Source organism: Melozone crissalis, unplaced genomic scaffold (assembly GCF_028551555.1).
Source record: "Melozone crissalis strain CALT ecotype California unplaced genomic scaffold, PUWL_Pcris_2 ptg000034l_1, whole genome shotgun sequence".
NCBI lineage: Eukaryota > Metazoa > Chordata > Aves > Passeriformes > Passerellidae > Melozone > Melozone crissalis.
This window is the reverse complement of record NW_026535812.1, coordinates 2,027,252-2,052,571: the sequence shown is the minus strand read 5'-3', so window position 1 is coordinate 2,052,571 and position 25,320 is coordinate 2,027,252. Positions and strand designations below refer to the sequence as shown.

General features: G+C 44.9%; 1 protein-coding gene across 1 annotated transcript in view; it reads left to right on the top strand.

Annotated features, from left to right (window-relative positions):
* The window catches only part of GPC1 (glypican 1), a 207,412-nt gene that overhangs the window by 95,006 nt on the left and 87,086 nt on the right, over positions 1–25,320 (top strand). The window contains exon 2 of the mRNA XM_054282771.1: positions 11,347–11,505. Coding sequence (XP_054138746.1) covers positions 11,347–11,505 — 159 coding nt within the window. The remainder of the gene's footprint in view (positions 1–11,346; positions 11,506–25,320) is intronic.

Here is a 25,320-nt window from a genome sequence, read left to right as displayed (position 1 = left end):
TCAGAAGTAAGAGGGGAATTGAAAGTGGGGGCAGAAAAAAAAAATCTTTAAACGGTTTAAAAAAAAAATCCTTGCTCTAAAATGTCTACTGCCAAATTTCATCACAAACTAATTCCTTGCAGCTGAGCTGCAAACCTCTATGAAAATAAGGGTTTACAGTGGAAACACTGACTAACTATAGCTGTGCAGTGCCATGAATAATGACGCCCTAATTACGCCTTACGATTTACCAAGACCTGCTTTCTGTATAGCTGTTGCTGGTTTGGGGAGCAAGATCTTTTTTTCTTTACTGTGGTTTGCTTCTTTTTGTTCATATTGTGTTGGCACATAGTTTTTGAAAAGCTTTTCTCTGAAGGGAGCTGGGCAGACAGCTATGATTAAGTATGAAATGATTGGTTGAGCTGTTTGTCAAAGTTATAAATAGGATACCACACAAACCCAACACTAATCTCACTGAAAGACAGATACTGGCAACATTTCTTAGTCATCTGTTCCTGACGCTCAGGGGAGAACAGCTACACTTCCATTAAGTTTTCAAACAGAAGCTGCCTAAAATACATTTCTATGGTAAAATTTTGGGCACATGCACTGTAAGCCACACTGAGATCTAGCAGGGTGTTGGAGTTTTAAATGTTCATCCCAGTTTAAACATGGTCCTCTGGATCCAGCCCTCTGTGTCAGGGTGAGAGTTGATGGTTTGATGTTTGTGGAAACAAAGATCTGTTCATGAAGCAGTTCTGGCAGGACCAGACTGATGTCCTTATCCCCTCTCACCCCTGTATTAATTTTAAGGGCAGAGGAGGAGGTCCCTAGGGATGTCCTCTGCATCTTCAGGTTTACAGGCAGCTTTCTGTAATCTGCTTTTGGAAGATCAGATGGAGGCATAAAAAGAAGAGCAATGGCACAGGTTTCACTTATGTGCAACCAGAAGGGAAAGGCAGCATATTGAATTCCTTCTGCTGCAGATCTCTCACACTGCAGCTTCTGCAGGCTCCAGCCTGGATGCTGCTCCTTGTCCACCCCAGTTCTGCATCAGCTGCACCCATTCAGTCAGACTGGAAGTCTGCAATTCCGTGTTCCCACAGGATGACCCCATGTTGGCCGTTTGCTTTCATGGTGCCTAAATTGTAGGGAAGGGCTCCACAGTTTGGCACTTTTACTGCTGGCCAGAACATTCATGAGACAATTAAGGCAAAGCAAAGGCTGAAGGAGAGCCAAGCTTTTCTGGGGCTGAAAAAAGCTTCAAGTTGCAAAGTGAAAAAGCCCACAGCAACCAGAACTTGCCCCTCCAATCCTGCACCTTCCCACATCCCTGCCAACACATACAGCAAGGAGTTTTAGAGGAAGTATAAGCACTTCTAATTTATGGCATAAGTCAACAACTCTTCATAGGTGAAGTCTCTTAATTTTTTACAGAAATCTAAAAAAGGAATTATCTTGAATTTGTGATGTGTAGACAATTCAGACATGCATATTTTTATTTTTAGCTTCGGTAAGTGTACACACATCTATGGAATTTCAGATTAATGAGCTTCATTTAATCTAATCTAAATTTTGAGGCATGGACATTTTGGCTTTGTAAACTCTCAGAATCAGATTCATGTTGAGAAACTTTGTTTAATAACTACTTAAAAAGAGGGTTTTTTGCAAATTCAGGAGTCAATTTCATTCTTACCAGCAGACAGAGGGATTGAGGGGTTTTTTAGCTTCCCGATTTTCCCTTGGGAGGTCTTTGTTTAGAGTAAGACCCTCCTTGTGTGCACAGAGCAGCTCACCTGGGCAAGCTGGCAGCCAGTGTGGGCTCATCAGGGTGGGCAGCAGTGCCCTGTGCAGCCTTCCCAGCCTTCTCCTCTGGTGTGGTACCTCCTGCTCATCCCAGGGTGCTGCAGGGTTGGCAGAGGGACAAGGAACCGGGGGTGCCTTCCAGGAGCCCAGGGCTGGGCATGCAGCTGAAACCCTGAAAGATGATTTCATGGTTTTCACACCAGCATCAGCTGCTTGAGTTTTGCTGGGGTTGAAAGGAAATGTTCTCTAATTGCTGACTCCTCCATGAGAGGTTAATACAGGTTTGTTCTTTGCATTGGAATGGCTGGGACCAGCCATGAGCACTCTCCATTCTTGGGCAGTGCTTTTACAAGCTTGCTGAAGCTCTTTCGTCTCTATCTCAAACCAATCCCAAGGGCAGTACCACTATTTTCCTTGCAGAGCTTTAGCAGGTGAACTGGAAAAGCCTTTTTGTTTTGTCCCTTCCTCAAGTTCCTGACATGCATTATATGAATTATTTCCCCAAAGTTTGGGGTTTTCTTATAGAGAATAATCCAAAGGCCTTCATTTCTAAAACTTCTTAGTCTGAACTACATCTTTAATGCTTAGTTTACTACCCAGATTCCTTTTGCAGTCAGATCCTACTGGCAGTGAGTTGCCAGGCATGAGGAGGAGCTTACAGTGTCTCCAATAGATATTTTTTCTGAGAAGAAGCTAGTAAAAAAGATTCTGCTTAATGAATTGCTTTGCCTCTTATGTAATAACATATTTATGTTGTTATGAAGCCTGCAGTGAAGCTGCATCTGATAAGAGTGATAGGTTTCCAGTTTGATCTTATTTTAGATTGCAGCAAACTGAGGATAAAAAGACTCTTTGTTCCAAGAAAAAAAAAACAGAACCAAACATCTGGTGAGAAGCTGATGTGCTCAGGACAACTCTGAAAGAGGTTGATAGCGATGGATTGCGACACCCAACTTCAATAGGTCCCCACAAGTGTTATGTGAAAGACAAGATAATTCTTCCCTTGTCTAAGATTCATTTTAAAAGTTTTCTGTTTTTTGGGGAAGGGGAGAGGGAAGAGTGTAACAGTGCACTCCCTGTGTGTTTCTCCATGATTCTTGCAACTGGTCTAGCTTGGACTGAAGGCTTCTTTCAGGATTGGTTTACTTGGACAGTGTTAATTGTAGAGCATGTCCTGACTCCCAGTGGGAGCCTTTCATAATGGATCATCTCCTGTAGCAGTCCTGCTCAGAACACCCCCACTGTGTGTCCAGTGCCCAGTGCCCATATGGGGTATGTTGCATTCAGTGTGTTCAGTCAGTTCTGCTAGCTGGAGGTCTTTCACTGCTTGTGGTACATGTGGATTTGGCCCTTGTTCTTTCATTCCTCTCTCAACCACTGAAAAAGATATTTTCTACTGCAAATTATAAAGCATTTCCTACTCTGTCCTTAAATACAGGCTTGGATTGTTTCACCCTGTGCTGATTCCTGCTGTGTGTGCACAGCTCAGAGGCAGAGTCAGGCCCATGTAGCTAAAGGCAGGTCCTGAGAGAAACTGGGGCAGCAGAGTGATGGGAAGGGTATTCTGTTTCATTCAGAAAGACACTCCCAAAACCCAAAGGAGCAATGCGTGGGTGAAGTGCTTTCATGCAGAGCTTTTCACTAAGAATCAAGTCTGTTGTCAGCACTTGTGACATTTTCTCTGTTCCCTTCCTCTGGGCAGTTTGCCACTGTAACATACACAGATGACATTAGGATTTGCAGACTGTCGTTTCTGAAGGCACTCTTATCTAATCTGTACTTAGTATTTTTCCAGGACACGGAGGTGGCTCTTTCTCCTCTGTTAATTAACTTTTTTTTGCCCATGTTTGCCTGTCTTATAAATTCCTCTGACACCAGGGTCTAGGATTAAACAAATTGATACCACACTTCCAGTGTGTGTGAGCTTGACACTGAGCTGACAGCCTCAGAGCCTGAAGTATTTTGACACATGAAGAGAGCAAATACAGAGGGAAGTGCTGTTCAGCCTCCTCCACATGCTCCTGCCAGGCTCCCTGCTTGAGCAGCCCCTGTCAGTACTAATGGGGCAGTCCCAAAGTCCTCCCACCCATCGGTGGCTTTCTGCTCCAGGTGCCAGTTGTGACATTTCTCACAAGTACCTGTATTTATTCACTGTGTCAGGCTCTCACTGTAATGCAATTACAGAACAGCACTAACCTGGTAGGGAGCCAACTCCAGGCAGTAGCCAGATTAAGTTGTCTTATTTGGTTAACAGTATTTTGATAGTTTATTAAATCCTACTAGGAGTAGAAAGATAAGAGTGGAAAGAACAAATCTTATGGATTATCTGCTCTTGGTTGTTCACTCCTGTTGGTATAATCCTGGTCTGAATGATGAGCTGTGGGAACAAGCCTTTAATGTTTTGCTATTGTCCCATCTTAAACATGTGCATTGCTTTATCAGAGTAAGCATATTCTTTAGCTATTTTTTCCAGTTTGCTGTTTTTATCACTGATGCGGAACATGGTGCTTGTTTTCTTTATCTGGAACGAAAACATTAGTTCATCTCAGATAGCACAAGCTATTTGATCAGCCTTCAGATGGCAAGGCATTACAAAAGCTGCTGACATGGGACAAATCCAGACCTGTGGTGTGCAGCTTGAAAATACTTCATGCCCTTGTTTTCAGTCCCCTGCGATAACCAGCTACTCACCCAGCAGCAGCAAAGGGACAGGATTGGTTGTGCCAGAGACAAACCCTTCTCTGCTTACTGAGGCCAGGAGGTAGCAGGGATGTGTGTGGGATCACTGGTGTGGATGCAGTGGTGAGAGAGCCCCTGCCTCCTGTGCAGTCCTGCTCATGTGTCAGCTGTGACACTGCTCTGTGGTGGCCTTGGGCCAGCTGAGATTAGCCTGGGTCTTGCCATGTAGCAGGAGCTGAGGTCCATGAGTGGTTCCTGTGGGTGCTGTCCTCTTCACCTTGCTGCATTAACTCCCAGGCCAGCTCATGAGATGTCCCTGAGTCCATGGCAGGGCTGGTTTCCAGCTGCACCCTACCACCTCTGCTTCCCATCCTGAGAGTGCATCTTCCTGGGAAGTGCAGGAAAATAAGGACTTCATTTGAGCACAACTCTTCCTCATGACCATATGCTTCCTCCCGTCACTGTGATATTTTCTGAAAAATCCCTTAGCCAGGATTTTTTCTCCTGGGAAGTTGAGAAGCCTCAGAAAAGAATGAGAACAATAATAATCTGATTGCTTCTCCTGTGTTTGCTGCTTTGGAATGTGGCTTGGACATTGTTTCCCACCGGGTGCATGTTTGATTGGTTCCATGTGAATTGTTTTTAATTAATGACCAATCACCATCAGCTGTGTTGAGACTCTGAGGAGTCAGTCATGAGTTTTTATTATTCATTCTTGTTAAACCTTCTGTCAGTATCCTTCTCTTTCTTTAGTAGTATAGTTTTAGTATAGCATTCTATAATGTCATATCATAACATATGAAATCAGCCTTCTGAGAACTTGGAGTCAGATTCCTCATCTCTCACCTTGTCCTGGGGACCCCAAAAACTCAACAGCAGCCCCCTCTTTCTGGGCCAGCCCACAGCCCTGCCCCACCTTGCTGTGCTCAGCCTGCAGTATCACTGGGACCAGGGAGAACATGGTTCAGTGCATTGTGATCAGTGTTTGCTGTATGATACTTGATATTCAGGCCTGCTGTGACTCCCCTGACATTATGTGCAAACTGAAGCCAAAATGATGATACTCTTAATACACAATCAGAAAATAGAAGATATCGTATTTTGCCAACAGCTGACTGCAAATCAAAGAAACAGGCTGCACAGCTAACATCTGCCTTTGCAATATGGGAAAAGATCTGATTGTCACACTGCTTAATAGAGCAGTCTGGTCTCTGGTTCAGTGTGATGGCAGCAGCTACAGCAGGGGAGGAGCTGTACAGCTGGGCACCTTACAGGTGTTATGGGGTGTAGGTGTTTGGCAGAGCTTGCCAGCAGGTGGTTCTCAGTGAAAAGGGCATGAAGAGCTCTTTAGGCTGGTCAGCCAGGACTATCTCCTAGTCTAAATGTTTTTTGGGTACCTCTGTTTCCCCCTAGGAGTTGTGTGAGGCAAGACTGGGATTCCAGGTAGCATCACTGTACTGGTGCTGGCTATGCTGTGTCCTCTGTAAAGATGGGTATTTGAAGATGAATGGGGACAGGAGCACCTGAAGCAGGAAAAGCTGGGAGGCATAAGGAAAGGAATTTACTTTCATTGCACTACCTCTTTGCAAGGTATTTTTAACATCTGTACCACCTCCAGGCTCATTTTGCATCAGCTGTAGACACTCTGACATGGTTTAAAAAAAAATAAAAAAAAGAGAACCCATATTCTAAACTGGTGTTTTGTCCTCAGTTGCTGGCTGTGATGCTCATTAGCCTGGATGGGATTTAGGTGTGAGGAGGGGGAGGCCAGCAGAACAGCAGTGCCTACCAGGGACAGCAGGAGAGGGCTGGAGCTCCTCAGCTGCCAGGTGCTCTCAGGCTCTGGCTGCCCCTGGCCAGGGGCTGTGTCCTGGCATCCCTGCCATGCCTGGCATGCCTTGCACTTGAGCAAACCTGATTGCCTGAGACATGGCCACCCAGAAACCCCCCAGGAGGGAGCTTGGGCTGGAGTTGTTCCTGGCATGGGGGGCTGGACTGAGGGTAGGAGCATGAAATGAGCTGTTGGAACAGTTTGGAGAGTGAGTGGGAGGAGGGTTGCAAATATGAGGGAAGAATTATGATGGATTTATCACAGCCTGAAATAAATTAACCTCTGGGAGGAATGATTTTGTAATAATTTGCATTTAGATACTCTGACACAGCCACATAACCCCAAACCTTCTGCAAACATTGTAATTAATTCAATCTCCAACATCCTGTGAGAGGGATAGAAATAGCAGCATTTACATGGTTAAAGAAGCCAAGGACTCTTCTCTCAGTATTGCATTTTACACCCCTGTGACTGTCCTTCTGTCTTGTTTCCAGAGCCTCCTGGTGGGGTGAGAGGCAGGAGCAGTGAACAGCTGGAGAGCTTTCCTGGGCACAGCTCCTGAGCTCCTGGGTGTTACAGCACACAGCCCGTGGCAGGGAGCCCGTGGGCAGGGCAGAGAGGCTGGGGCACACAGCAGAAGAAGCAGGAGCTGAGCCCTGTCATAACTGAGCCCTGTCTCAGCTCCTGGTAGTGGTGGCTGTGGGCAGGGCTGTTCCCCTGCAGGGACCCTGGGCCTAACTCCATCCCTGAGTGGGAAGTGGTCAAGTGATTTAATATTCAGCACTCTGAAGTGCAGTAATGAATTTAATAGCCAGAATGATCTGCTAACCCAGCCAGCTTGAGAGGGTGTTTCAAGGACAATCCAAGCCTGTAGCTATGCAGTGGGATATTCTCTTGTCATCAGCCTCCTGCCTATTCCTTTCCTTTCCAGGACAGTTAATCATAAATGAGATCCTTGCTTGATGCTGTTTTCCTGCCTGCTCTACCCTGTTTTCATTTCCATTTCCATGGGACTGTGGGTGGGTTACCTCCCACCCCAGCTTCAGCAGCTTTTGCAGGACAGCTGGCTCCTCCAGAGGGACCCACACTGAACCTCACACTGTCACTCTGGAAGGCGTGGGCAAGCTGATTGTTTTCAGAGCATCTCAAGGTGCATCTTCTCTTGCTTACAGATGTGTTGAGTAAATCCAGGGTTCTCTGGGCATGACCCAGAGCTGGCCTTGGTCACTGGAATCATATCCATTATCCTTCAGGAGATCTGAGCAGCCCCCCCCTTTGCTGCCAGTTTGTTTTTGCCATGCCTGTCTGCTTTCTGCAAAGCTCTTGGAGGGGTGGGAGCACATGCTGTCCAACAAGTGGTGAGCAACAGGTCAGCTGCACACACGGAGAACTCGTGTGGCACAGCAGCAGGCAGAGGACACACCCTCTATCGTGGATATTCACTCCTTGTAAAACACCTCTGGCTCTCTGTAGTTATCTGGAGATATCTCCTGCCAAGTGAACCCAAAGATATTTATAGTGCAAGCTTCAGCAATAGGAGAAAGGCAGGTTGGCAAACAAAGGGACTTTGAAATATAAGGAGAACCAAAATATGCTCTGGAGCACATTTATTTTGGAATCAATAGAAAAAGGTTAAATAATAATAGTGAATGTTTCCAGGGTGGGTCACGTTAAAAAGCAAAGAAAGCAGAGCATGTTCACAGTGCTGTAAGACTGTTCTGTGTGTGCTGAGTTTGAGTTATAGAGATAAATAATAAAAACTTTGCTTCCCACTGAGATAGAGTGTGGTGGTGCTGAGCACCACGCAAGACCTGCTGAGTACCTTACAAACACCTGCAGAAAGCTAAGATAAATGCTACTTCAAAAGGGATTGAAGCTGCTTGGAGCTCAAGAATGGAAACAATTCTATATTCAATTCACAAAGTTGTGTAAAATTAACCAATTTCAGCTATGGGTGTGATTTCCCCCTGCTTTCTGCCTGTTTTTCCCCTGATCCCTAGGTTGTGTGGAGGCTGTGGTGTCGCAGCAGGGTTGGGGCCATCCTGCTCAGACACGCTGTGCCTCGCCTGGGCTGGGAGCGCACAGAGCGCTGCCTGGACGTGTCCCAGTTTAATTAACTCAGCTCTCCCCGCTGCTGCTCCTCAGGGAGCTCAGGCACGGGGCTCTTCCTCCCCTCCTCTCCTGCTGGGGACAATCCCCTCACCTTCCCCCTTGGTTTCTGCAGCCTGTGCAGGGAGCCTGCCTGGAGGGCAGCTTTGGTAAACGCATGGTGTCTCCTTGCAGGGACGTCCATGTTTCAGGCACACCTCCTGCCTGAATCCTGCTGGCAGCAGGCTGGGAGATCAAAGATCCTCAGGGCTCCCACTGACTTGACTCAGTTTCCCAAAGCAGGGCGTTTGTGAAGGGCTGTTGGAGCCTTTGCCTGAGCCTGCCAGCCCTGGCGGGTAATGGCGCCCAAAGGAAATGGCAGCAGTGCTCGTGTTGTGGAGTGTGAGGCCTCTGAGCATGGCCAGGACCTCACCACCAAAATTCACCATCAACTGGTGAATTCACCATCAACTGAGGAGGTAAAGGCACTTCTGGAAATGGCTGGGATCCCCTGGGCTCCATTTCTTTGTTGACTGGCTTTTTCAGAGAGGCCAGGCCCTGTAAAGGCCTCGCTTTGTCCTGAGGGCATCGAGGCCCTCATGGACGGATGCATCCCACAGTAAAACTGCTGTGCACAAAACTTCCGTCCTTGCCAGAAATCCTGTGGCAGCAGAAATGGGATGGAAAAGGCTGGACAAGAAAAAAGTTTTTATAATTTGCCGTGACAGGAATCAAAGCCATGTCTTGTCAAAAAATTCCAGCTCCCTTTACCTGCCTGTCTGTCACATGTCAGCAGCCCTGACGCTGTACAGATAAATAGAGCTCTACAGAAAGGAGCCCAGGGAACGACTCAGAACAATCCAGTTTGTGAGGGAAGGAGAGGCTCAGGCAAGCCCTGGAACTTGGCTTGTATTTGGTGTAGCATGTAGCCCCACATTTCCCTTCACAGAGAAAAGCAAGGCACAATTCTTCCCAATATTCTTACCTCATTTGCTATGCCTGTGTTTGTGCCAGAGCAGAATGCAATATGGAGATTGTTTACCCACAGTTATGGGGTTTTGTTTCCTTGGCCTGTCAGGGCCAGGTGTGTGTGTGTGTGTCAGGACTGTTGGTGACAGTCACAGATTCTGGGCAGTTCTGAGCTGTGGAGTGCTCGGCAGATTCAGTTTAGATGTAATGTAACATAGTGTAATATAGTATATATTAGAATAATATAGAATAATAAAGTAATTAATTAACCTTCTGATAAGATGGAGTCAGATGCATCATTCTCTCCCCTCCTCAGGGTTTGCCTGTGAAATTCAATAGTGGCAAGCATGGAGCCACATGATATTTATATTTGACTCTTGAGGTTTTACATTGAAGTAAGATGCTGCTTTTCCTGCTGATTTGGGCACTCATGGGGACAGAGAGTGGGCACAAACGGAGACAGACAGCCCCAGGACACACCACCCTGACACTCCTCTCAGCTGGCAGCACAACACAGGGCTGGAGATGGGAGTTTGTTTCCTACAGAAGGTGGTGAGCAGCAGTTTCTGTCACATAGACAGGAGGATTGGCAGTACAGATGCCCATGGTAACCTGTTTGCCAAGGGCAGGCTCACCTCACACCCTGCAGAGGTTGCTCAAGGGCCAGCAAAATACAAACTCATCATGAATGGCTTCTGCCTAAAATACATCAACTACAGAACACTCCAGTTGGTCTAAGGCTGCTAATGAGATAACTTTAACAAGGGTAGGACACATACCCAGTTTCAGAGACCCTTTGCCACCCATTTGCTAAGAGCTTTACACTGGAAATAGCTAAGGACTTTGTGGGTAACTCTGAAGGCTGTGCAGGTTCAGGATTTGAAGCTGTTTAGACACACAAGATAAAACAAAATTTTAAAGATGTTTGGGCTCAGCTGTGACATTAAGACAGCAGTCCTGTAAAAGTGCCAGCAAAATCATTGGCAATCCCAATCAAATTATCTTAAATATGGTAACTGCTTGGTAATTGGTTTATCTCAAAACATGCTTGGAACAAGAGGGGTATTTTATTTAATTTTTTTAATAAATGTTTGATTTAATTCAAATGAATTCTTATTGCTTGGGTAAAGAGAAACATAGAGTGTGTTTGCAGGTGGATGTGTTTTTGTAAGGACTCATAAGAACTTAAGCAATTATTTTTTAAATGTTGCTAACTTTGCCTATGCGAGCACTTGCTTCTCCACAAGTAAAGAAATTGCAGAGGGCAGGAGGAGCTCCACACTGGAGAATTTTTCAATTTGACTGCTGAGTCCTCTTACCTTTCCTGTTCTTCCTTATAGCAAAGGGTGATTTTCAATCAGTGATTGTAAGAACAACCTTTTTGGGGATGGTCTTGTCTCTTTCCAGGAGATAAATTTTTCACTGAAAATTTCAATACATGTGGAAGGGAATTAGCCACCCAAATTCCACTGATATTCATCACATCTCTGTCTCTTGAAAACTTTCCACTAGCCTCACCTCTCTGCTTAAGGAAATGCCTTCTCTGGCTACATTTGGTAGGACAGGGAGCACTTTGGAGTTGTTTCTTTTTTTCCTTACAAAGCAGTTTCAAATGGCTGTGCTAATGTACATATTAAGTCTAATGAGTACAGCTGTCATTTAATCAGACTTTCATGTCTTCTGGGATTCTAGGCAGAGATGGATTCTAGGACAGACTTTGAGCAGGAGATTTTCCCTTCTCCTTGCTCCAAATATGATTTTTTTTTCCTTGCTTTTTCTTCCCTCACAGTCAACAGTAAGAAAATTTGTGCCTGCGTTGATACCAACCACTGTATCAAAGCAGAAGAACTCAAATTAGGTGGTAAATTTGACAGAAAGACCCGATGCAGATGCAGGTTACCAGGGAGCTGAGATATTTTTAAGCTGAGATTGTCCAGCATTAAGTTCTCCATTTCCCAGATCTGGCCATTAAACAGCATTTTCTCTCATTTTAGGGGAGCACCTGCGAATCTGCCCACAGGGATACACCTGCTGCACCAGCGAGATGGAGGAGAACTTTGCAAACAAAAGCCGAAGTGAATTTGAAGCCATGATGAAAGAGGCTGGTCGCTCTGTGCAGGCCATCCTAACAGCACAGCACAGGAGCTTTGACAGTAAGTAAAACCTGCCTGCTTCCTCTGCTCAGGATCCACTCACTGCTCACTTTTCCAGGCACTGTTGGAGCCAGGAGTTGGTGTGTTACACGTTTTTCTCTGCATCTCACTCAACACTTTGTGTGAAGCATTGAGCTGCTGGAATTGTAGGAGTTGTACCTCTGGCAGGGTTTCTGTAAGACCAAGGCATTTTGAGATCTCCATTTCAGAGCAGCCACTGGAAGAGGCTGGCAGACCCTGGTGTGCCTTGGCACTGACACAGCTGGGACAGGTGTGCTGAAATCAGCTCCTGCCACAGCAGAGTAGCATTTGAGGCAGTGTGCCTTGAACTGTAAGCTGAACAATATTGCAAAGGTGACTGGATAGGCCTCAGTAGGTGGGGAGAGTTAAAGGAGACATGGATTTTTCTTGTCCTTTCCATGTAGGTTGCAAGTGAAAATAAGGTTAGTAGGTATTGGATCCTATAACTGTCAGTTTCATACAAACATCAGGAAATGTTACAGAGCAGGAAAGCTCTTAGGGATTGTGGTACATAAGATGTTGTGGAGAAACATTGTCTCCAAAGTCCAGTATCCCTCCTAACCTAAGCAAAGGCTAAGGATGGCTCTCCTACTTTTATTGTTCCCTGAAAAATCCATTTTGCAGTGCACAGTGAGCCTGGAGGTCTGAAGGCCACTGTAAATAAATGGTTTACTGACAAAATTGAGATGACCTGTGATTCAGCAACTGTATCCATTATCAGATTTTGAAGAAGGTCAGACACTTAGAATCATGGCCCTCCTAACTTTATCAAACAGTCATCATCGCGGAGTTACCGTGAAAAGGAGTTGGGAAAAGAAGCTGTAATAGCCAGAAAGGCGGAACTGGAAATTCAAGTAGTAAATAATAGATCTAAAGAAATAAGCCTGACCTTCAGGCTTATAACCAAGATGATGAAGTGCTTTTACACTAAATAGGAAGAAAAGGCAGTGCATCTCTGCGAAAGGCATTGTGTGTGTGGCCAAGGTTGGCCACAGCAAAGGCATTCCTTTATAAGCTCAAAATTAATTGATTTTCACCTGCTTTAAAAGGTGACAATCAGGATTTTTCAAAGAGCCTGACAATGGTGGTTGCTCAGACTGATGTCTGAATGGACCTGACGTAGCTGCTGCTGAGCACAATCCCCAAGCTCTGAAATCCAGCCCTCCACAGGGGTTAGTGCTTGGCACCCTCTTTCTCCACTCCCTGTCACTGCACTGCCTGCTGTATCTGCTATTTATTTTCACCACAGCCACTCCAAAGAGTTCTGCATCTGACATGTCAGGGAGTGCAAAATTTGATGGAAGTGTTGAGGATTATACTAATAAGCAGAAATTCCCTAGTGGGGAACTGGTTTAGTCTAAGTGTGATGTTTTGGTGGATTAATAATAATAATAATAATAACAGCAGTAAGAGTAACAGTAAGCAAAACAAAGTATATAAAAGGGAGATGCTTGTGTTGTCAGTTAGAGCCATTTGGTTTTATTCCCCAGTATTTTATTTTATTTTGGTTTTATTCCCCAGAATTTTACTAAGATAGAGCTTTATTTCTGTCGTGCATACACAAGTTTCTTCTAAGTATCAAACAAAGTAAATGTTCAATAAGCCAAGTATTACTTTTACAGACCATAATGCACAGATCATTGGTGTTCTGTAGTGGGAACAACCTCACTTGAGCCCACAGGCCAGGAAGATGTCTCCTGCTCCCATTATACCCTTTTCATGTGCTTAACTACCCTTGTAATCAATGCAGAGTTCATAATTTATGCAAGACATGATTAAAAAAATCATCATATTGTGTCTCAGTTTCAAGCATGATTTTACCTTGAAATAGTACTATTAATTTTTCTTTAGCTACTGCATAAATGGTTTGAAATTGAGGGAGTTCTGGTGATGGGGCAATGGGATCACCTCAGCTCCTGAAACAATGCCACAGAAACTGCCCTAGCTTCCAGGAAAAGTTATTAATCTCACAGTTAACAAGACTTTTGCAGGTAGTGCTGCTTAGAGCTATTCAATAAAGGAGCTTTTTATGTCACATGGATGAGTTCTAGTCTTGCTGGCACTGGATGCCTGATTTTGTTGGATTTCCTCAGCAGCAGCTTGGAGTGCAGCTTTTGGGGTTTCAGAGGTATCAATGCACAGCTTGTCCTCACATTAGTGATTTCATTTGGCCTTAGGAGCAGGCAGAGAGGCTCCACTGGATGGGGATGTCCAACCCTTTCTCAAAGTATTTGTGGCCTGGAGATCAGATTATTCATGTATTCTCTGCTAGCAGGTGTGGCACTCTGAACTTCAGGCCTGGAGCTGTCTTATTTTTGGATTGATCACAGCAAATCTTGTGCCTGTAATCTCACTGCTGATCATGGCAATAGTCTCTACTTGGAAATTCCCCAAGCTCCAGATAGAAAATAGCAAGGCCACAGCAATCTGCCTCTGAAGTAATGTTCTCCATGCCTGTGGTCAACATTTTGCTTTGGAGAGTAATTCATCTTTGCAGGTTGTGGTCTGTAAAGCCCTAAATTGTCAGCATGCCTCTGCTCTGAGCTGCAGCTTTGTGCTGTTGCAAGGAATTACAGAGGCTGTGGTTTCAGTCTCCCTGGCTGCTTTTGGGACAAACATTCTGTGTCCAAGAGCTGAGTGCCCTTTATCTCATTCAATAGAGAAAATGCACGTGTGAGAGACAGATGAGATGCAATAGGTGCAGCCCTATATTGAAAATGAGGTGTGTGGAATAGGATCCTACAGTCTGAGTGCTCTCTCTGCACAGCAGAGGACACATGGCTGGAGATGCCCTTCCTCCAGGATCTGCCAGGGCTAAATTTAAACAGCCTATGCTATTGCTTAGCTGCTTACCAGCACATTTGTTGTTTTACTTTATGTTACTGTAGTTAGCAGAATTTGGAGACATCAGTTGCAAGCTATACATGTGGTCATAGCTTGTTGTTAACCTTTTAACTGAAAAGGTAGCATTTTGCTCTACAACCAATTGGTTTTAATTTAAAAAAGAAAGAAAAAGAGCCAAAAGCACAGAGCATGAGTGATGGGAGCATATGCTTTTGATAACTCAGTGCTAGGGAGGATGTTGTGGTCAGAGTAGAAGTATTTCATTTAGAGGATTAAAGGCACAAAATCTTTATTAATTCTGATGGCCCAGGGCTCTTGGTCAGACAGGGAGGGAAATGTAGGTACTTGGGAGCAGGGCCTGTAGCAGAGACCCACTTGAGGCTGCTAGGTTGGTTTTGGTTGGCATTTATTTGCCTGAAATATACATATATATATATAGCCTATACTTAGAAAGAAAAACATGAATAATAAAAATAAAAACAAGCTGGGGGTCTTAAAGGGAGCTGGGATACAGCCTCTGTTGAGACTCATCCTAAATACTGTTTTAAAGGTGCTTCCAACATTGATTGCAGAGTGTGCTTCTTTTCAAGCTGGTATCTTGTCAGTGAATGGGGAAATTTCAGTATCTATTATTAAAAAATTAAATACCTTGACAAGGAGCTTTGTCCATGCAGTGGTTCAGGATACAGATGTGAGCTGGCTGTGCCCCTCTGACAGCTGCAGAACAGGACTGGCTCTTCAGGCGTGCTGGGAGAGAGTTACAAAAACATTGTTCAGGTCTGGGGGAGATTCCTGTGGAAAATGAGCTTTCTTTTTGGTTATCACACAACTGCATGTCCGTGTTGCTCACAGTCATCAGAATTCTGAGCTCCTGTCCTTCCCAGTACAAATTAAACTCGTGCTGCCATACTCTGTTGCAGCAAGGAGCCTGGAAAACCCTCTGGGCTGTTCAGGAGAGGCTCTAGCAGTGATTTGTGGTGCGTGGTCAGAGCAGTCCCTTCCCAAGGCCGGGCAGTCAGGGATGGCTGCAGAGGGCTGTAAAGAGGGAGCAAGAGCAAGCGGTGCTTGGAGTGACACTGAGGGGCTGCAAGCAGCAAGGAACAAGGCTGTTTTTCTAATCTTTGTGAAAGCTCAGTTGTTGAGAGTATAATCTTTGTCTGTCTCTCCATTTTCTCCCTTTTCCCCCACTTAAACCACTTTTTAATAACGCTGCAATGTTGCGCCAATCTTTCCTTTTGGTGCACTTAGCAAGCAGTCCCTGTGTGACTGCTGACCTTTAGCTGTGAGCCAGGAAATCTGTCCTTTCAGAATTGTTTCATGTTTTCAGGAAATATCAACAAGCCAAAACAAAAAAACCTTGGCTTTTAGTCCACACTGCACAGTCTAAAAATGATTTGTAACTCTCGTAAAATCTGTGATTTTTAAGCTGTGACAATCAAATGCAGATTAAAAATTTTGTGGTTTATAACTGGCTGGTCATTGGAAAGCTGATGTCATGTAAAAGTTTTCTTAATGTCCAGTCTTGGTAGCTGGAAACTGCATATGCAGAAACACAGACCATGCAGATAATTAACATTATTTGAGAGTTAGTTTCAGACAGTTACATATTTCTTATGAAGATGAATCATTGTTTTAAATGTTACAAGGTGGGAAACGTCCCAGAAGCTGTTACACACTGATGGTTAAAATTTTACAGATTTCTAAAGGTCCCTTGTTTAAAGTTCAACCAAATGTGTCTTTGTCAGAGGAACTGAGTTATATAACCCTCAGTACCTACAGCTGCAGCCCCCTAAGAGCACTGTTGGAGAGAGGCATATATAAATATTTTTGGTTTACATTCTTATATACTGTGAATGCTTAAGGAGTCTGATCAGGAGGTTGTGGAGTAAGCCTAGCAGGCAGAGCTCTGTTCTGGACTATAAAATCCAGACCTGAATCTGAATTTTGCTGGCATTTTCTCAGTTGATGAGTCCATGGACCAAGCCCTGATGACCTGAAATTTTAAAGTATCTGAATTTGGTGGCCCATGCATGAAAGAGAGATGCAGGACTTCTCTGTGCAGGAAATGATGGACACAAGACCCGAGCAAGGGTTTTCTGGGCCACCAGGGCTGCAGTTCCTGTGTCCCCAGATGTGTTGTCCCGTTGCTCCACACTTGCCATGTCCTGCTGCCACTGCTCTCGGCCCTGGGTGTTTCCTCGAGGCATCACATGGTTTGGTGAGGTGCTGTCTAAAAGGTACTGTTTATTTAGAAACAGGGAAGAAGTGATGTGCCTTAAAATGTGGGAATGCTGCTGTGTTTAGAAATCAGTCCCTTTGTTTCAGAGGTTGTGGAAGGGAGCCCTTGTGCAGTGAGCAGAATTGCTCTCTGAGCTGCCTGCTCCCTCTGCCCTTGGCACCAGCACTGGCTGCTCCTTAGGGCCAGGAATTTGAGTTAGGACTTCAAATGTATTGCTTTTGATCCAGAAACCCCTAATTGCCCGGGAGCACTCTTTCTTGTGGTGACTCCCCAGGCCAGGGCTCTGCCCTGAAATTGTGGCGTGTGGCTCAGTTGGTGGCCTTGGCCATGGGCTGAGCACTGTGGGAGAGCTCTGACCTCTGCAGCATCCTTGGGCAGATGGGAGGCAGCAGGCTCAGCTATCCCTCTGGATATGTGCTGGGGACATGGCAGGGCTTCCACAGCTCACCTGAGCTTGGTCTGTCCTAGCATCAATCTTGCATTAGCTGTCGGCTGTCCCTCAACTGAACATCTGCTATGAAACAGTGCCTGTGCATGGGCATGTTTTTCCAAATGGAAAGGAATGAGTGGGCCTAGAACACTTCAGCTCCTGAACAAAAGGCTGGTAGAGTCAGGGAGACTGAGTTAGAGGGGGGAGTTAAGGACAGGAAGATGTTTGATCCTCTTTTTTTAGTGGTATGATAAAGGAATAGGAGGAAAAGAAACCTGGGAATGAGTCTCTTTCACTGAGTATTCATCACCTGCACTGCATTTTTGTGACAGGCCAGGGGCAACCTTTTTGTTAAAATTGCGCTACTAAAACACCATTGTTTTGTGCCTCTTTCTGCACAGTGCTTGGGCAGCATCATTCAGAAAAAGCCCATTTGTCCTACAGCTTTACGTCTGGGATGTGTTATCAAAAGGATTTAGAGTCCATCACAGATGATTCCTCTGGCTCCCATGGACTTCCTTCCCTTAGGGTTGATTTGAGGATGATACAGACAAAGAGAGCACCTCCTTTAAGCTGAAATAAAAAAGCAGAGTCTCAGACGGATCCAGGACAGAGGAACAAATATGGGGGTTCCCTTGGAGGTGTCCATAGGAAAAAGGCAGCAAACAGCCATGCTCACTTCATACATTGTTTCCCCCCAAGGAACCACCTTAAAAACAGCCCAGCACAAGACAGGATTGATGCTAGCCAGGCTGTCACTCCCCCACAGTGAGAGTCCAGAGAAAGGAGATGCTTTCATGTGTGGTGCTGAGCATCTCATTTGGTATTTATGGGTTCCTGGAATGGGGTGTGGTGTCTGCAGAGGTGCATTCCTGGGCAGACAAGATTAATCCTGACAGGTCTCTGCCTCGGGGAAGCAAACGTTTAGGCTCACCTGTAACAGCTCCAGCACCTGGAGTTTTCTCTCTCCTTACAGCCACTTCTCCTCACATACAATCTGGAAGGCTCTGCTCTGTGCTGCAGGGTATATTGCAATGTACGTGCTGCACTTTGCTAAACAGATGGCATAGGCACAATATTATCTTTTATTGAAAGAAAAGAAAACAAAATGCTGAAGGGGCTGGGATGAGAGCACTGCACTGGGGTGCCTCCTGCAAGGGCCTGCACACCCCAAGAGATGAGCTGCTTCATCCTTGCAAAAGTCAGCTTAGGTGGAAAAGGTACATCAGGCATCTGAGTTTCAGCAGCTGTCTCCATGTTTTGTCACACACTCAAAAAATCTGCCTCTGAGTGCTCAGAGAACAGTGAAATGTGCATCTGCTTGGGGACATAAAAGAAAGCACCTGCTCTTCTGAGATAGGGATAACACAGGCATATTTTGCAAGAAATTAGTGATGCCCAGATAGTAATCTCAGAGGAAGGTGTTGGCAGAGTTTATTTTAACATTCAGGACGCAGTGCATGAATCTCTTTGAAAGCCTCTGATTTCCCAGAGCAAGCAGCCAAGCAGCCTAACTTTTATCCCAGGTGCTGGTGTTGCCCTCAGTGGCTGCAGAGCCTCACTCCCAGATGTCTGGATGGAAATCAGGGCAGGGAATGGGAGATGAGCAGCTGAGCTTTCTCTGCAGAAGAGCCTGAGTCTTGAACCACTTTGTGCTCAGCCATTTTCTAGCTGGTTTGCTGGCTTCACATGAAGCAGTTGTCACCCTTCATCTTTCTGATGCCCAGTGTTTCTCCTAAGAGGAAAATGATGGGATTTCCTGGGCTGCTTTTATTGCAAAGAAGTTTAGGTGCTCTGAATCAGCTCTTGAGGGGATATTTTTGCTCCACCTTGATGTTTGACAAGAATTTATTCTCTGTTCCCAGCCAGGTGCTGTGGATATTTGGGAACTTGGGGGGCTCCAGCAACAAGATGCTGTCCCCACCTAGAGATCAGCAAACACAATAAGCTGGGAAATATGCTACTGAAATATGTGGCATGTCCTGACATAGGAGCTTAGTTATTTTGAGTACTTCAAGGTATCTGTTCGCATTTGAGATGATAAAAGTACTTTGTTCTGTCTCACCAGAAATGCTTGCAGTAAACTGTTGATTCTGCTTTATTAATTACTGCCATTGAAGCAGCATAGAGCCAAGAAGTGCTGTAATGCACTGCAGGGCATCCTGCCTGTCTGAGCCTCAACCTATGATCCAAGGACTTGGTTTGAAAACAAAAATAAACAGACAAACATCTGGTTTAGAGAAGTGGAAGGAAAAGATGAGTGGAAGGTCATCCCATAGGTTTGTGCCAGAGATGGGAACAGAGCTCAAGTCCCTGGGTGTTCAGTGAGGTGCAGGAGCACCTCTAGTTCATAAAGCAGTGATCCTCTTCTAGTTAGACACCAAAAAACATCATGTCATTCCCTGTCTTACAGGGATATGAACTCTGTTCTCAGCACCCCAGCCTAAGAGGGAGCAGGCACTGCCTCTAAATGCTCTCTGGTCATTGGTATTTGTGTTTTTTCTGTGTAAGGCCCCTTCTGAAGTGGAAGTAATGATCCAAATCATGAGGGAGGTCTGCAAACAGCTTGTCTTAATGGGGGCAAGTGTGTAGGAGTTTTTTGGTGTCAGGTAACCTGTTGTGATTAGAGGAGTTGATCTGGGTTTTGGAGTGTAATGTGTGTACCAGTAGTGCCAATAAGAGCTTGAAGGTAATGGCTGCCTATGAAAAACAGGCTGAGAATTTATTGTCTGCAGGGAGACTCAAAGGTAATCCTTTTTTGTGGTTACAAGAGGCTGAATACCTTCCCTGATGAACATTTCACCTTTGTATTTTCTATAGCTGCTTATGGATGTAAACTGTTCGCTTATCCCCCCCTCCCATCCTTATTTTGTTTTCTCCCTTCAGGCAAATACAGCTTCTTGCATTTAAAAGCACAGTTAAAATGGTGTAATGTGTGCAGAGCTTTTTCCAGTGCCTCACTTCCTGTCCAAACAATGTTGAGGTATCTTAATTCTATTTCTTGTATTTTCAGAAATTACCCATGGTAGAGGGAAAGAAAACTCTCATTTTACCCAGCAGTTCGTAGCTACTTCTGAAGAAACCAGATGGTGTTGCATCATTCTCATTAAACCTGTAGACTTGGCCAAGACACCAATGGGCTGAGTTTGTTTCACTGCAAAGAAAAGTAGAAATCAGGAATCCCGGCTTCTCTCAGGCCTGATATTACAAAATGTGAGTGCAGCATCAGGTGCTCTGAGGTGGTGACCCAGGCAGGATTAACAATGAGTTTTACTTCAGCTTGGTTGGGATCTTTAGGAGAGTACATGGAAAAAAGATTGAGGAATTTTAAGATTTGTCTTTAGTAATACTCCTTCTAATCCACAGCTTTCCCAGCAGGGTCTCCCCTTTGCAGGAAGTTGTTTGACATTGCTCAGCAGTGATTCCTGCTGACCAAGGGGTAACATCAGCACACTCTTCACCCCCAGGCTGGAGAGAAACAGTGAGGCTGCTCATTAGTAGAGAAAATAAAAACAATTCTTTTTTCTTTCTGAAGCACCTTGTTATTGATTACCCACCTTTGTTTTTGCATGTAGTGCTGGAACTCATTTCCCTTTGTCTTACCTCCATCTCCAAGCTGTACATTTTCACATTAGTCACTATATCTGCCTTTTATTTTTCAAAGCAGTACAGTTAAGATTGTGAATCCATTTAAACTCAGTGGCTTAGAGATGCTGATAAAGGCAGAGGGTTATATAAAGGAATATATATTTATATGTATGTATGTAATAGATGTGTGTATTTCAGTTGTGTTCTTTTGTAGGTGTTGCTGGGAATGAATATTATGGTATTTTTACATGTTGAGAGGTAACAAGCTTGTTAATTTGACTTTGGAATACCACAAATATCTAGTTAAATGTGAATGCTGAATTGTGGGTTTCCAGCTGTTCTTAAACAGAAAGGAAGCTCCAAAATGAAGGAGACATCAGATACAAAAAAGAGGAGCAACCTTACTGTGAGTATGGAGGGAATTCAATTTTTTGGTTTTCACTTCCAGTAGGGTTTAGCAAGAAATGCAGCCCATGGTGACTGTCTGTGCTCTGCAGGGTCCCAAGCTGTGTGGCAATGATAAAATAAACAAACCCCAGCACTCCCAACCTCCCTCCCAAAACCTGAGCCACCTGTGAGCTGGGGATCAGCCTGTGGGTTAATCAAGGCTTGGGGAAATGTGCTTGTTACAATTTGAGTATTGAGTTTGGATTCAGCTTTTAGTGTTCTGGAGATAATTGAGCAGCTTCCTGCAGCCCCAGCAGTAGAGCAATTCCCTTGTAAAATGCAGCCTTGTTTTAATGCTGCTAAAAATGAATCAATTAGTCCTCAAGGAGTAATGAATGCCAATAAAAGTATTGTGTGGCAGCATGTAGTAAACTTCTTGTGGAGGAAATGGCTGGAATTGACTTTTCTGAGAGCAGGATTTCAGCTCTCTTCTGATGCACCCATCCGTGCCTGTGGCTCTGCTCCTGCCCTCCAGGTCATTAAGAAAGGCAAGGGCTTAGGTGGAAATAACCAAGAATAATGGATAGCCTCAATTTGCTGGCCTTGTGCTTTATTTGTGACATCTGAGGGCAAAGTGGAGCATCCTGTTTGTCATGGTGCACTGTAAATAAGGACTTGGCTGTGTCTGCTCTCCAGTTCTGGCTCACAGGTAATAATGAGGGAGGTAGGGTTCCTCCTGCTGTGGTGCTGAGTGCTTTGGCTGGAGCAGGGGCTGATCCTCCTCCTTGAGACCTGCAGGTGAACAGAGAGCTGTGCAGTTGGCTGTAGCATGACAGATACAGTCAGTATTTTACATGTCAGCCTGCAATTGCTGCAGCTCTGAAAAAACACAGCTGAGCTTTGTCCAGCTTGAGGAGCCCTTTGAAAGCAGCATTACCTTGTTTCTGCAGGATTTGGCCTCCTGTGCCTTTTGTATCTGCCATGCAGCTCTCAGCCAGGTTGGAGAGGACAAGGCTGAGCTAAGCCAGCCCAGCTTTCCCCTCATCCCCCTTCACTGCAGGTCGCAGTGAAGCCCATCCCGGTGGTGCCTCTGCCTTCCTGGTGCTGCCTGACTGTCACCACCAGGCCCCTGAACTGCTGCACAGCCCAGCTTCTGTTTGATCATATGAAACACTAATCAGCAGATAAGAAACACTAAATATTTTTATGTTTCCATACTCCATATCAAGAATGCCAGAAGGCAAAACACAAGAACTGAGATTTTTTTTTTTTTAATTTTTTTTTTTTTAGTTTAATTCATGTCTCCCTCTCTGGCACAAATAAACTATTGATATTTACTCTTCATTGATGTGATCCTACACTGTTTTTTTGCCTCCCAGGCCCCTTGCCTCTTGCAGGACACATGAGAGATGATGTCTGCTGAATCATCACCATTCACTGGGTAGCATGGTGCATTATTTACTGTACATTAGCCAAATCCTACACTCAGAAATAATTATTAATTTCCTCACAGGCTAATTAAAGATCATATCATAAAGCATGTGCATCAGGAAGCTGAATTAAGGTTTCAGCAGCAGTTTGAATTTTCTCAGATCCTCAGTCTGGGGGTGTTTGGCTTTGCAGTAATACGGCAGCCTTGAGTGGAGTCTTTAAAATCTCATGTAAGGCCCCATTTGCAGCAGGAGGTGCCAGCCTGGCTCCCTCCCTGCCATCACTGCCCACTCCAGTGTGCCAGGGCCCAGCCGCTTCTGGGGGAAAGCAAAGCAAGGGCAGCTGGTCCTGTTGTAAAGCACCAACTCCTTTCCCTCATCTCAGCCTCACACACAAGTAATGTTTTTGGCTGATCTTCCCTAAAATTCATCTCAAAGCAGATTCCCAGCATGAAAGGTTGGTGTAGGATGTGCCAGGTAGGTTTGTTGTGAGGTGTATAATTACACTGGGAGCTTTTCATTCTGCTCATCTGGAATTTGCATCGAGTATGATTAGTTAAGTGGAGACCTCTTTATTTGATTACCCCTTTTTTGTTGTTGTCTAAAAGAGAAAATGACACAGTTAGGCAGGAAAAGCTTTAGAGAGGGCTGATCTCTTTATTATATGTTTCTTTGGTGTTTGGCACAGTGTGGTTGAGAGCTTCCAGTTCTATAATAACAGTTATAATGAATGTGCATTGCCAGTGAAATTGTACTTCAGACATCACAGGTGAACTGATACAGACTCAAACTGTTACCTAGGAAGAAAATAGCTTTTCTTTGTTGTTGTCTTTAGACTGAGATAAGCGTTTCAGCTGGAGAAGGAACAAGTACTCTTTTACATTTTTAAAGTTAATGCACAGAAAGTCTTCACTTGATTAGCAGAGGTCCTGCATAGGGTGGCTGTTTCATTGCTAAGAGTTTAAGTGAGCTATAAATATACTTTATGTCCTTGTACAAGTTCAGAGGACCATGAAATATAATTAAAAGATTCTGGGCACTGCACGCATAGGAGCAACATAGGAAATAAACGTTTGACCTTTCTTACCTTTGGTCACCAGTAAGCAATTGCTCTCTGTGCTTCTTGCTGCATTACTGTTTTGGCTTAAATACAAGATTCAGATGTCTGCTGAAAATGTTGAGTGAACATTCACAATTCAGTAGTTCTTCTGTCTGGATTTTTCTCTTCTCTGGAAGGTGCAGTGAAAAATGCCAAGCTATTAGAAGCTAACAATTACTTTTAATTATGCAGACCAGCTTTGGCTATGAATGAGAAAGAGATTTGGAGTCTATTGTTATTTCCTTTTATCTCTGAAAACAAAACAAGAAATGCTAATCAAGACATTTTATACAACTGAAGCACAGTGTGTCTGAAGCAGTTCTGTTCTATTCCTAGCCAAGGGAAACTCCTTGTATATGTATCATACAGAGTAGGATCTGCCTGTGGATTAACATCCCTGAAGATTTACTGGGAAGCTGACTCACCAAACAGACTTCTCTGTAAAACTGAGCCAAGTTTTGACACTGAATAAGTTGATGTAACTGGGTTAGGACATGGCCCAGTGATTTCCAGGTTTCCACTGGGGAATACAGCTGTGACAGACTCATTCTGAAAGAAACCCAGAAAATTAAATACACAGTAACAAATATAAATTTTATCTCTTGGGGCCAAAGGAAATAGAACAAGTCCTCGTCTGCTGTGTGTAAAACAGAGGAAGAAGCCAGTGGCTGTGGAGCTAAGGGAAATGAGTTTGCAGGATCTGATTGTCTGTTATTTGAGTCTGTAGTCACTGAGCTGGGAGCCAGCCTGTTGGACTCAGCCCATAGCTGCATGCCACAGTCTCCTGAGCTCTGTGGGATCATTCTGTTGGCTCATCCCCCGTGCTGGTGGTGCAGGCTCAGAGCTGGGAGCTCTTTGGTCAGTAATGCTGCCATCAGGACCTGGCAGTGTCTGTGGCAGCAGTTTGAAACACTTTTACTGGAGGTGTCCACAGTGGACTGTCATTAGGCACCTGCTCAGGCATCTTCAAAGGGAAGGGAGGAGGCAGCCAGCATGAACAGCTTGCTGTAAGCCTGCCCTCACCACCCAGATAAGAGCAGCCTCAGGGAGTGTGCCCAGGTGAAGTCAGGGTGGAATGAGTCACCCTGAGAAATCAGCTCATCAAACCCAAGTGCTGAGTGAAGAGCAGAAGTACAGCTGTGGGAATAGCTGTCTTTATTAGAGCAGAGGTAAGCCCTGAGCAAGGCTTTCTAAAGAGTCGCTCTGGGGAAGGTCTCTAAGTGCTGCAGTGCTGGGGAGCAGAGATCCTGGCTGTCCATGCTCTGGGCTCCACATGGGAGCTGGTGGCCACAGGGATGAGGAGGAGGCACTTGCCTCATCCTGCACTGAAGAGCACAGGCATACATCCCTCTCAGGGGATCTCTGACTTCTCTCTGCAACAGGCAGAGATTGACACCACCAAAAAAATGCCATTGATGCAAACTGGCCTGTCCTCACAGCAGCTCCTTCCCTGGTGTCTCTGCTCTTCATTGCAAGATGAATAGAAGATGAGTAGACACACTCCTAGTCCCTTGGCCCTCCTTATAGAGTGTAAAGCCTCCCTTCTGTTTAAATAAACATACACATGGCAAGGATCTGACACAGAGACTGTTGAAATTGCTGGAGGGGCACTTCCATGGCCACTAAAGTGGACCCCATGGGGATATGGTGTAAAACCACCCTGAGACACAGGTGTGAAAAAGCTGGAGAGGCTGGGTTTTACCAGGCTGCCCCTCCTGAGTGCAAGGGCTGAGAATTTTGCTGCTGTGCACAATCCACATTTGCAGAACAGAAAGAA